Below are 13,501 nucleotides of genomic sequence, written 5' to 3'. Positions count from 1 at the left end.
CTCTAGGCTGCACCACCCTCAAGTAGATCTTATAACAGGTACCCACAGAAAACATGCAAATCAGTGAATTTTCTAGTGCAGGGTTGGGGAAGCCCAATGTCATGTAAAACCTACAGAAGGAGGTTAGCAGTGTCACCTGGGGTGACATTTACATCAATTACTTCTCCCATGGCCCATCTTAGGTTTGAAGCAGAGTCACTACTCAATATATGTTGGTAAAGAAACAGTGCTGTGTTTATTATACAATACTAGAACTGTTTGCCATACTGAATCCCACATATTGAAAACTCAGAGGTGGCCTCACCAATTTGTTTCATTATTCCATATGTCCATGGTAACAGAATAAGTGAAAGAAAAAGTAAGGCAAGAGAGTGGTTGAAGTGATTTTTTTGCACAGAAGACTGTTATCAAGGTTGAAAATAAGTCATCAATTTCAGACGTGGACATGAACTAAAGTGTTTCTCAAATTTTTTCTTACTTGGGTAAATATGTTGCCTTCTCAAGAGTATGCCTTGGATCTGTAATAGCCAGAGAAAAACTTTAAAGTGATGGAAGAAGTGCTTATGTAACTCATTTTAAAATCACACAGGGGACTATGTTTTTTGATGGTGCAAGAGGCAGGAGGCAGAAGACAGGGTTGATGACTGTGCTGCAGCCCAATATGGCAAGTTAGAGCATCCCTGCCAAAGCCTGGGGCAACCATGTAATCACAGACCTCCACTGACAGCTTGTGAGTCCAGTGCTGCATTTCTGGGGAACATAAGATGCTATTATATATTTTCCAATTACAACAAAGTCTTTTCTCTCTGCTCCTAAGAGGCAAGGAAGCTTATAGTTAGATAAACACAAGTTTGAATCCTGTTCTAGCTATATGACTGTTTTTGTTGCTTAAACTCTCTGGGGCTCAGTCCACTCATCTGGTCATTATATTAAGATCTTATTCATAGAGTCTGTTTGAAGACTAAGGGAGATAATATTTATAAATTACTTGGCATAGTGCCTGGCATGCATTAAGGACTCATGTAACAACAATAAAACCAAAGGAATATTAGGACTTTTAGTAAATCATGAGGCATGAAAAGACATTTGGAGGGTTCAGTGCCAGTCATACATGCCTCAAGACTGTCATGCCAGGTGAGGATACCTACATGCTCTGAGTTAGATAACAGTGGCTATGACAGAAGTGGCCTGATGAGTCAGTTTTACTATTTTGGACTAAATGCTTGGGCTGCATCTGGCTTCAGTCAGGTGCAGGTTGTTCTCTGGCCTCCTGAGAGGATGAAGAGAGAGGATATTGGAAGCGGTGCTGATGAGATGACTCTTGAAGCTAAGCTTTAATCATGAACACATACTTTCCTGTGTAACTGTAACCAGGGGCAGGTCTTGGCAGGCAAGATGACTGATTGAAGGAGCATGAGTATGGAGTTATCAGTTGGGTTTGATGCCAGCTCCTTCACACAAGTGTGAGGCATTGGGCAAATTAGCTCTCTAAATCTGTTCTCTCATCTATAAAAAAGGAAAAATACCTGATTTTCAGAATGGTTGAAAGGATAAAATGATATAATGCAATGTATGTAAACACCTGTTATATGATAGGTGCTTCAAAATATGACAATTATAATCATATATAAGTAAGCAAAGTGCAGTCATGACAAAATGTGGAATGCATTAGCAGTAACTCATACTGGTTTGTGACAATCTTGTGAAACTAAATTCATTTCCTTTTTTACAAAGAGTGGCAAGATATGGACAGCAGATTTGATTTGGGCTTGACAAATGAGTGCAGTCCATTCTGGGAAATAGTTTATGGCTTGAATCAAGTCCCTGCCCCAAGTGACATGCTCATCATTGCCCTGGGAAGACCTGATCTAGGGGATAGACTCCCTTAGCTAAGGGCAGGATGATGAGCCACCCTATGAGATGGGGTCCTTGTAAATGGGGTCCCTGTAAATGGGGTCCCATTTACATGTCATAAATGGCTGAAGGGTGATGTTGAAGCACAGCTCCAAGGCATGGGCAGCCACAGTGAGTGTGCAGGATGCAGGTTTGTTTCTGAAGGAAGCTGTGTGCTGGCACACATGGCCTGGGAGGCAGTCATGGGACCTAGAACCCAGAGCAGAAGAATCCCAGTCAGAGGAAAAAGATAGCTGCAGGTGATGTGCAGGTGGGAAAGTCAGACCAGTGAGGAATGATTTCAAGGAAGAATATGGCAGCTGCTCCTCCTGTCCTGACTCCAGTGGCTTCTGCATCAGAACAATTTTCTGGGACAGGAACCTCAGAGTTGATGGTGCAGAACCCAAATGATATGGAGGGATGTTTTCATATAGACAAGCCTTCCGTCAGTAAGGAACTTAGGTAACGTGCCAGAGTATAAGGATGAATGAAACTTTAAAAACATAGGGGCAGGAGTCAGTGTTACTGCAGATATGCCCACCAACAACTCATTGAGAATAAAGCACTCCTAAGTGTAGGAAGTTAATAGTGTCTATCACCATCTTGGGAACCCAGCCTGAGAAAAGGGGGTAAAGTGGGGATGAGTGCCAGATATTGCTCAAAAGAGTAAGGGTTTTTGAAGGTGTTTAATTTGGCCCTTTTCCCCCTATCAAGATGTGTATGTCCATAGGAGAAATTCACAACTATATTCCCACCTCTACTCCCATAGAAAACAAAAGCCTGTGGTTGCATTTGGTGCTTGTTGATCTGATGCAGTGGTTTTCAAATGGGGCTGATTTTGTCTTCCCAGGGGACACTTAGCAATGTAAGGAGACATTTATTGCCATTTTTGAGGGTGGCATTGCACTGGCATCTGGTGGGTAGAGGTCAGTGACGTTGGAACGCCTTACAGTACACACCCTTCTCCCCTCCTCCCCACAATAAAGAAATATCCAGCCTTAAATGCTAGCAGTGTTGACCTTGAGAAGCCCTGGTCTGATGAAATGTGAAGGTTCTTTGTCTATGCAGGAGCTTGTTCCTCATACCTATCATCTCAGTGTTGGATAGAATGGGAAAGGGTCATTCTATCCAACAATGAGATAGAATTGGAAAGGGTCATAGCTGGTCTGTAATCTCTCATTGGTGGCCATAGACAGAAGAGGGGGTGAGCAGAAGGCAAAAAATTGGGGGTGGGAATAATCCCAAAGGGAGCCTTAAACTAACCTTCCAAGGTAGATGGACAGATAAGGACAGAGTTTTTCATTCTAAGTCAACTCATTTAAAAACTGATTCCTTAGGCACATAATTATATGTTTATTTACCTGAGGGACTCTTGAGGCTAAGGAGACCTACTTAAATTATAGGGATGGGGGCTGCACACAGGGTTTTACTGTGGTTAGAAAAATTTTCTGTCTCCTTTGAAGGAGCTTCAGGACAAAGGGAAGGGAAGATTCCTCTCCTGCAGTGCAGAAGATATGGGGAGGATGGAGTGAGGTAGGAAGAAAGGACACAAAATGAGAGGATCCATCCATTGTAGGACCTCAGCAGGTCAGGATCACAGCAGACATGAACACAGGAGTGCAGCTTTAAGACTCCCACCAGTCTCTTCATCCTGGTAAATGGAGGGAAGGAATCCAGTAAGTGGGCCATTCACACTCTTCCTGCCTTCACACACACACACACACACACACACACACACACCTTACCTTTGGAAGATATTCTGATTTGCATTAAGAAACAGGATGAACCATGCTATTGGGGGAGGGGCAGGTAAGAGTGGTCAGGATGGAGGAAATTTTGATGAAAGGCATGCACTCATTTCAGTGCATCTTCCCTATGTGCTATTTCTCACTTCTCTGCTGTAGCCTGAATGCCTGGAATTGAGTTCTTGTCTTTGGGAGATATCCTCATTTGGGTAAGGCTGGGTGGGGACCAAGAGATTACTCAGATTTGATACAGAGGAAACAGGGGTGTGTGTATTTTACAGCCTTTCTCTTGCTCCTAGATTTGCAAGAGTGGCTAATATACCTTTTGTGCAAAAGAAGCTTGGATGGGGGTTGACTTGTGTGGGTGGCAATGAAAGGGAGAAAGATGTATGAGGAGCTGGTGGCTTTGGCCTGACTCTGATCTAGGCTACAAAGTATGAGGACTAGAGAGGAAATCTGTCTCCTTCCTCTATATCTCCACTGCATGGAGGAGAAAGCATGTCTGTCACTGTCCCCATTATATGTGGTTGGACTCCGTGCCCACCTCATCCAGGAGGTTGTGAACCATCTCATTCAGCTATGGGTCCCCTTTGCATCTAACAAAGTCCAGTAAACACAGGTATTCAGCACCTATTTAATGATGAATTTCTATCTTAACCAGTGTGGCCAACCACAACAGAAGAGGACAGGAATTCAGGTAGAAGTTATAGCAAAAAGAGTCTGTTTGGCTGGCCCATCCCATTTATCCTGTCTCTCAAAGCCAAAAGTGTGGTGGTGGTCTTGGTAGAATGGGATCCAATGAGAAAGTAAAGGTAATGTCTGAGAAACATGGCCATGATTTGTAGCCCATTTAATCATGAAACATCTCTGCAGAACTGCCCAGACTAGCTCAGTTCCAGCATTCCTTGGCCTGAGGTTGTTGGGAAACATAATGGGCTGAAGGTCATGGGTGAGTTGAGCACCTTGAGGCTGGTGAGAGGCATGCAGCCCTTGGAAGATGAGCACAACAACCAGGCCTTTTCTGTCCTAAGAGAATGACACATGTGGGGCTTAGACAGAGGGGCTGTGTTCATGTGGACTCTTGTGTCCTATGAGCATCAGATATCCTGGGCTTCCAGAGATTTGTGTCCTTTTCACTGACCAGATCTCTACAAGACCCATCAAATACCATCAGAGAACAGAGTTTCAGCATCTTTAAGAGGCTGAAGATGTGCGTTGTAGTCCTGGTCCATCATTCCATTTTCTAGATATGTAACTTTGAAACTCTCTGAGCTTTAGCTACCTCATCCAAAGTGCCTTTCTGATATCACAGGGTTACTATGAGGCTCAAGTAAGTTGATGTGTGGGAGTCTTTTGTAAATTGTGAAGTGCCATGCAACATAAGCTGGTTCTTATAAATAATTTATTCAAGGAAGCAGCAGAGGAACCCTCACATCAATGCAGCTCCAGCCATCCCTTCAATCAGAACCTAGGAGCAGAGAAGGCAACTTCAGTCTCTTGAGCCAGTTGGGAGCTGGAAGGTTTTATTCTACTTCCATATCTCTGGCTCCATCATTCTGGTCAGGGCAGTGGGGGCCTGACAGAAGGGTGATGAGACTCCTTATTTAGTTCGCTGGTAGAACTGGAAGACTGCTTTCTCCTGCTCATGCGTCTCGATTGAGCCAGGTCGAAGTCGCCGGATTTCAGTGATGGCGTCTCCTGCAGCCAGGCCCTGCTCCTTCACCAGGTAACAGGCAAGCAAGGTGCCAGTACGGCCAAAGCCCAAGGCACAGTGCACTCCCACAGCCTGTGAAAGGGGAGCTTTATTGGGTGGAGCCTAACCCCCTTCCCCCAGCTCAGGTCCAGGACTCTGCACACATCTTGTGGGCAAGAAGTGACATTAAATGGCTTGGAGGCCACCAATCACCAGAAAGTGGCTGGTTCAAGTGCTGGGCTCCTGGCCTGCCTCCCCACAACCATCTGTCTCTGTGCTGTCCAGTGTAGAAGGCACTGGCCACATGTGGCTACTGAGGATCTGACATGCTACTAGTCCAATTGGAGATGTGATGTAAAATGCAACCGGGTTGTGAAGATTTAGTACAAAAAAATAATGATCTCCCTAAAAATTTATTTTATATTGATTACATGTTGCAGTGATATTTTTTACTTACTTGATTAAATTATATTATCAAATTTCCCCTGCTCCTTTTTTAGCTTTTGAAATGTGGCTGCCAGAAACTTTACATTTGGCCCCATTATATTTGGATGGAGCACCTCTGCGAAGACTGTTCATTAGTTTCAGATTTCGACTCCCACCTCTCTCAAGTCTGTTAATCATTTCTCCTCCTCAACTCTCAACTTCAACTGGTTCTTCCTTTCTTCTCCACTAGCCCGGTTTACAATGCTGGGCCCTCTTTCCCTTTCCTCTCCCTCTTGCGGCGCCGCCCCCTCCGCTTGGCTTTGCTTCCGGGTTTCACAAGTATTGTCCAGACCCTGCGGTCTTTCCCCAGCTTCTCTTCCAGCCCTATACTCCGGGCCCTGACTCTTTCACCTCCGCCAGCATTCCCGCGGAGCCCTCCCAGGCCCCTACTTCCCTGCGCTAACCCCGCCTACTGACCTCTCCCCGGGCGTTGGCCTGGTCCACGATTTGCACGAAGCGCTCTATCTGTTCGGGGGCTGGCGGGCAAAAGTCCGGGATTCGCAGTCGGTGGAGGGTGAGGCCCGGGCAGCTGTCTGTGCGAGGGGGCCCGCGCTCCGTCAGCGACACCAGGTGCCGTATGCCCTGATCCAGCAGGTATTGATAATGGGCAGGGGATGAAGGCAGCGCCAGCCCTGCCAGCCGGCCTGGAAGCACCCACGAGAAGTTGGGGGGCTGCACACCCATGGCTGAGTGAGGGCCCAGGATAGTGGGTCACAGGGAAAGGCAGCCCGTTCCGTTTCGCCCACTTGTCTGTTCGCCAGCCCGGGCCGGGTAACCCACACCGACCTAGGCCTGGCCCCTTCAGGCACCGCGCAGTCGTACGTACCCCACCCCGGATCACTTACAGTTCCGCCACGGGGACTCCTCTACCACATGGTGGGCGGGGCTAGATTGTTGGGCTCAGAACTACCTAGAGGGACACACCAACGGCGCAGGTCCCAGCTGGACCCTCGTTGATTATTGGGTAGTCAAATAATGGGCGGGATTACAGCAGCTGTAAGCACGGAGATTGGAGCGATCAGCTAAAATGCAAAACCAGGGACGAATTAAGAATTTTCTTTGGATGAAGCCACCGGGTGCGGACTCTGCTGTGCTCTGGCGGTCGGTGGGAGTTATTGCATCTCCGGCCAAGTGCCCCTGCAGCTCATAAGCGCCTGGCCTCCTTTCAGGCCCAAGAGGTTAAGGGATGGCAAATCTATTACACTTAACGCTTTGGAGGATGAATCTACTCTGCAATGACTGTGAGCAGTCACTATCAGTGAATTTGCTGAATGAGTCCGGCAAGAAGGAATCTATTGGGAACTATTGGGAACTATTCTCATTTTTCCATTGTTGGAATTAAATGGGCTGCCATCGAGTGCTCTGAACTAAACAAATTAACAAATTGAGAATTTACTATCTGCCAGATGCTATTCTAAGCACTTGACATATGTTAAGTAATTGGCACAATAATCTTATGAGATAGATAATCTAATTAACTCTATTTTACAGATGAAACAACTGAGGCTTCAGAGAGTCAGGAACTTGACCAAAGATCACTGATGGCCTGCATATTTGAAACCAAGCATCCTTGCTCCACAATCTAACAACACAGTATTGTTTCCTAAAGTTAAACAGAATGTTAATGCCTCTTCACATAACCATAATCATTCCCCCAAATATATCTAGGCTAATTTCTTTCTATATTTCATGATTTGCAGGGTCTCTGAGTCACCCTTCCCTGGGGAAGGCTAGAGTTTATCAGTGTCATTTATAGAAGGTGGACCTAGCTCTGAACACAGTGTCTCAGCTGTGATCTGACTGGTCCATATCTTTATTTGAACAATGTGCTTCTAGTGATGCAGACTAATTATACTTATGAAAACAGTTAACCCTTATTGAATTTGCTTGTGTACCAGGCCCTGTGCCAAGTGTCTTCTGGAAAAAGCACATGTGGAAAATGTTTTTTTTAAAGATTTTATTTATTTATTTTTAGAGAGAAAAGGGAGGGAGAGAGAGAGAGAGAGAGAGAGAGAGAGAGAGAGAGAGAGAGACAGAGAGAAACATCAACGTGCGGTTGCTGGGGGCCCTGCAACCCAGGCATGTGCCCTGACTGGGAATCGAACCTGCGACACTTTGGTTCACAGCCCACGCTCAATCCACTGAGGTATGCCAGCCAGGGCTTGGAAAATGTTTCTATATCCCTTTTGTATATGAGTATACAAAAGAAGTTGGTTAATTTGGCCAATGGCTTAAAGAAGTTGGTTAATTTGGCCAATGACACACAACTAGTAAGTAGCAGTGTTGGTTGAGCCAAGGTCTCATTCCAAGCTTAGCCATGAAAATGTACTTCCCTTCCTCTGTTCCCACCTACCCTGTCTCACACATTTGACTATTTATTTATTCTTTACCAAAGAACATTTCTTCATTGCTTTTAGAGAGAGAAATGAAGACAGGAAGGGAGAAAGAAACATTGATGCAATAGAGAGAGGTGGTTGCCCCCTGTAAGTGTCTGGACCGGGGATCGAACTTGCAACCTTTCAGTAATAGGACGGCACTCCAACTGACTACCAGGCAAGACTCACACATTTGACCTTTTATAGTTCCAGTTCCAGCAAAATGAAAAGGAATTTCTCTTCCCTACAAGTTAAAATCCTGCTCTGACCCTGTGGAAAAGGCGCTTTCATTTACCCAGACAATGCTGAAACATTGCCTCCATCTGTTCTCCCCAGGTTCCAGGAACTGCCAAATCTACCCTTTCCTCCCCTTCTGTGCAATCACAGCCCTGCTTAAACCCTTCCCCATTTTCACTCTTGGGCCCATACAACTCTCTATCCCAATTCATTCCTTTCCCCCCTTTTCTGCTGTGTTTCTCAGCCACCAGTCATTCCCCCATCTCCGGGGTTTCTGGTTGCACTGTCTCTGCAGACAAGAATCCCAGCACTTGCTCCTTTCAAGTTGAATTTTTTGCTTAGTCTCTTTGCCTTGCTGTCCTTTCTTTTCTCCCTCCACTTATTAAGAGAAAGCTTCCCACGTCTTTCCCTACCACCCTATGCCCCTTCTTTGCCTCCTTGGCAAAGGAGCTCATACCAGCTCATACCCCATCTTCTCTAGAAGGAAGACATTTCTTGGGGGGATAGAGATTCTCTTTGCCTTTGAGCCCTGCAACAGTGATTGTCTCCCAGGGGTGGGTTTCTGTAGGGGTAGGAATGCATCCTTTCACACCTTTGGGCTCCTTCTGGAAATGTCAATGACTCCTTTTGTAGGAATTCCTTCCCATTTTCTACTGCTCTGCCCCTTCTTTCCAGGGTGAAAGGGCCCAGGGTCTCTGCCTTGGGCTCTGTCCCATTGGCAAAGGTGCTATTTAGTTTTTTGTCTTGGACCCAGGGAGCCTCAAAGTAAAAGGAAAAGTCTTCTTTGATGATTTCCTGGCTAGGAACCCTGCAACTTAATAATTTTAGCACTCTGCACATGTTCTGTCCCCCTTTGCAATACTGACCATCTTTTCTTTTCTTCTCTGTATGGTGTTACCTGACCCTCAGAAAGATTTAGGCTCTTTCTGTACTTCTATGTCACCTTATATAAATAGGTACTCCTGGTATGGTAGTTATGTTATTGGATTGGGGTTGCCTATTTGTGTGGGAGCCAAGATGTCATCATTCTATCTTTGAATTCCATACATCTAATATGGAACCTGATATGCAGTGCTCAAAAATATTACATGAACCAATGACTAAAAAAGAATTAATAAGTAGAATGTATAGGCAAGACAGTGAATGTACATTTCTGGGAGTGTATGTGAGTTTCAGGTACTATGTGGATGACCTGTACTTGTGTGTGTATGTCTATTTATTTATTTGTATTCCCCACCTCCTTCCCTTTGGGAACCATCAGCGTATTTTATATTTCTATGGGTCTGTATGTCCCTTTTTCATTGCATGAGTTAGAGGACTATGTTGAGTACCATGTAGCACCTTCTTGAGGTATACTTTTTGTGTGTCTGTGCTTTTAAGGAAAGAATGAGTGTCAGCGTAATCCTGGCTAAGTCTAATTACTATTTTTATTAAAAAGGGATCAATAAACCTACCATTGTCTGCATGTATGCTACGTGCATGTGAGTGTGTTGAGAGGACATATTCCCGGAGAACAATCTGTTGTCACTGATGGTAGGCTGAGTGATAAGGTTAATTTCTCTGACTTCAAGAAATTTACAACATACTTGCGGTAATTTAGGTTCAAATGTAATTGTTCTCATAACACAGAATGAAGTACTAAATTACTCATCAAAGACAATCAGATAATATATATTAAAAAGTTAATTGTGCAGTAAAACTAACAAGTGCAAAAGAAGTCAGTGGGGAAAGATGAGCCTGGGTTAAAACTGCCAGTAGTCTTATAAAAACAGGGGTCTTCCTTTCATTTTGTTTTCTGTACATTGTAAAATATTGGAAATAACTTTCATTGAAAAGCTCAACAGAATAGTTTTAGGGCATTCTAGCTGCCCTTTCTCAAGCTGATAAGAATGTTTTGACCCAGTTCTCTTTCACATTGAGGCCCCAGTTCCCTGAGGGCTTGATGCTGGTGGCAGTTAGAGGTGAAGCCAGAGTCAGAGAATTCCTTCCTCCAAGTAGGCCCGTTCCTGTGTCCCCCTAAGGCAAAAGATTGCTTGAGTTTGGGTTCTTGTGACCTTTTACTATAGTCAGCATTCTCAGTGTTTTCAGTGTTCTGATTTTTTGTATAAAAACATTGCATATATGGGACCTGATATTCTGGAAACTGGAATTAAGAATGGATGGTGTGGTAGTCAACCTCTAAGATGGCCCCCAATGATTTATCTCATGCTTTGTATAGTCCTTTTCTACATTGACAGGACTGGGTTTTATAACCAGTGGGCTATTGTAGAAATGATGGTATGTAACTTCTTAGGTTGTTATAAAAGACACTGTATAGTTTTTGCCTTGCTCTGTCTTGGAAGAAGCTGGCTGTAATCTTGTGAGAACACTCAAGGAGCCTTATGGAAAGATCAAGGTGATGAGGAACTGAGGTTTCATACTATATTATGTAGGGGAGCTGGCTATTTTGGAAGTAGATTCCTCAGCCCCAAAAACACTTTAGATGACCTGTCCAATATCTTGACAATAACCTCATGAATTACCTTGGCCACAATCGCCCAGCTAAGCCTCTTTTGAATTTCTTACCCATAAAAACTGTAAGATAATAAATCTTTATTATTTTGAACCATCAAACTTTGGGGTAATTTTTAATGCAGCCACAAGTAACTAATACAGATGGAAATATTCATATAGAAGGAAGACAAATATTCTAATAAACTCAAGAAGTAAAAAAAGTAAGTTTATTTTTTGAAGGACTTCTGGCCAAGATGGAGGCATAGGTGGATACACTTTGCCTTTTTGCACAACCAAAAGAAGGACAACAATAAATTTAAAAACAAAAACAGCCAAAACTTCCAGAAAATTGAACTGTGTGGAAGTCCGACAACCAAGGAATTAAAGAAGAAATATTCATCTGCACTGGTAGGAGGGGTGGAGATGGGCAGCTGTGGCAGAAAAGATGTGTGGCAAGGTGGTGGCTGGAGGACTGGGTGGGCCAGGCAGCAGCTGGTGAACCAGGCAGTCCCACATTCATGTAAGGATAAACCAGGAGGAATAATTGGGTATTGAGACAGACTGCACAACCCAGGGTTCCAGCATTGGGAGATAAAGCCTCAAAACCTCTGGCTGTAAAAACCTGTGGGAATTTCAGCAGTGGGAGAAACTCCAAGCCTCACAGGAGAGTTTGTTGGAGAGATCCACAGGGTCCTAGAACACACATGAGCCCACCCACCCAGTAATCACCATCAGAAGGGCCCAATTTGCTTGTGGGAAATGGGGGAAGTAACTGAAAGCTGGCCAAGAGCTGAGCAAGTGGCATTGTTCCCTTTTAGACTCCGCCCCAACATGCAGTGCCACAAGACAGTGATGTGAGTTACCCCGCCCTGGCAAATACCCAAGGCTCTGCCCCTTACTACATAACAGGGTTGCTGCGACAAAAAAAAAAAATGGCCCAAATGAAAGAACAGATCAAAGCTCCAAAAGTAGAACTAAGCGATGAAGAAATAGCCAGCCTATCTGATGCAGAGTTTAAAACATTGGTAATCGGGATGCTCACAGAGATGATTGAGTATAATTGCAAAATAGAGGAAGAAATGAAGATTTTGCGAAGTAAAGGAAAATATACAGGGAACTGACAGTGAAGGGAAGGAAACTGGGATTTAAATCAACAATTTGGAGCAGAAGGAAAAAGTAAACATTCAACTAGAACACAATGAAGAAACAAGAATTCAAAAAAAAAAATGAGAAGCTTAGGATTCTCCAGGACAACTTTAAATGTTCCAACATCCAAACCATAAGGGTGCCAGAAGAAGAGGGGGAAGAGCAAGAAATGGAAGACTTATTTGAACAAATAATGAAGGAGAACTGCCCCAATATGGAATAGGAAATAGACTTCCAGGAAGTCCAGGAGGCTCAGAGAGTACCCAAAAAGTTGGACCCAAGGAAGCACACACAAAGGCGCATTATAATTACATTGCCCAAAATTAAGGATAAAGAGAGAATCTTAAAAGCAGCAACAGGAAAGGAGAGAGTTACCTACAAAGGAGTTCCCACTAGCCTATCAGCTGATTTCTCAAAAGAAATCTGACAGGCAAAAAAGGGCTGGAAAGAAGTGTTCAAAGTCACAGAAGGCAAGAACTAACATCCAAAATTACTCTATCAAGCAAAGCTATCATTTAGAATGGAAGGGCAGATAAAGTGCTTCCCAGATAAGGTCAAGTTAAAGGAATTCATCATAACCCAGCCCTTATATGAAATGTTAAAGGGACTTATCTAAGAAAAAGAAAATGATCAAAACTATGAATAGTGAAATGACAACAAACTCACAACTATCAACAACTGAACCTAAAACAAAACAAAAACAAACAAAAATGAACTAACTAAAACAACTAGAACAGGAACAGAATCACAAAAATGGAGATCACGTGGAGGGATAGCAGCGGGGAGGGGGAGAGAGGAGGGGGGAAAATGGGGGAAAAGGTACAGGGAATGAGAAGCATAAATGGTAGGTACAAAAGAGATGGAGAGGCTAAGAATAGTATAGAAAATGTAGAAGGTAAAGAACTTACATGTATGACCCGTGGACATGAAATAAGGGGGTGGGATGCTGGTGGAAAGAGGGGTGCAGGACAGAGAGAAATAAAGGGGATAAAAATGGGTTAACTGCAACAGCATAATCAATAAATATATTAAAACAACCAAAATATTAAGTTTATTTTTAAAAAGATATACTATAAAAAATTGTGTTATAGATGTGTATATTTGTTGGGGATGGGATGTTGTGACAGGTCAGTGCAAATTTTCAATGTTTAGAGAATCTTGCTGTGTAGAGGAATCAAGCAGAATAGTTTTGGTGTGGGTTTTGTGTGTGAATGTGTTGGAGATTGGGTGTTTTATCTGGCATTTATATAGTTAGGGATGATATACAAATTGTTTCATAACTAGTTAGGCACAGGAAGCTAACAATCAAAATGGACCCTCTACCAATTAGCACTACTACCTATAAACAATTAGGGAAGTTATTTTGTTGTCTATTGGATGCACATAAGTGTGGAGTGTAGAGGCTTTGCCATGATCTGGTATGTGGCTAGATT

The 13,501-nt window shown here is 43.7% G+C and overlaps 1 protein-coding gene across 1 annotated transcript; it reads right to left on the bottom strand.

The window, feature by feature from the left end:
- Positions 1-5,023: 5,023 nt before the first annotated feature.
- On the bottom strand, positions 5,024-6,707 carry DUSP23 (dual specificity phosphatase 23). The gene is made up of 2 exons (XM_045841480.1): positions 6,235-6,707; positions 5,024-5,424 (listed from the first exon to the last, which is right to left on the bottom strand). Exons 1-2 carry the CDS (start codon positions 6,499-6,501, stop codon positions 5,239-5,241), a joined length of 453 nt encoding a protein of 150 aa, XP_045697436.1. The 5' UTR covers positions 6,502-6,707; the 3' UTR covers positions 5,024-5,238.
- Positions 6,708-13,501: the final 6,794 nt, after the last annotated feature.

This window comes from Phyllostomus hastatus, unplaced genomic scaffold (assembly GCF_019186645.2).
Source record: "Phyllostomus hastatus isolate PE091 unplaced genomic scaffold, TTU_PhHast_1.1 phas_contig_36, whole genome shotgun sequence".
Lineage (NCBI taxonomy): Eukaryota > Metazoa > Chordata > Mammalia > Chiroptera > Phyllostomidae > Phyllostomus > Phyllostomus hastatus.
The sequence above is the reverse complement of the archived record's forward strand: the minus strand, read 5'-3'. Positions and strand labels throughout refer to the sequence as shown.

Coding starts and splice junctions, on each gene's coding strand:
- DUSP23 (XM_045841480.1), bottom strand. CDS start 6,501: ATGGGTGTGCAGCCCCCCAACTTCTCGTGGGTGCTTCCAGGCCGGCTG. Junction 5,425..6,234: donor AGGCCAACGCCCGGGGAGAG/GTCAGTAGGCGG, acceptor CCCCTTTCACAG/GCTGTGGGAGTGCACTGTGC.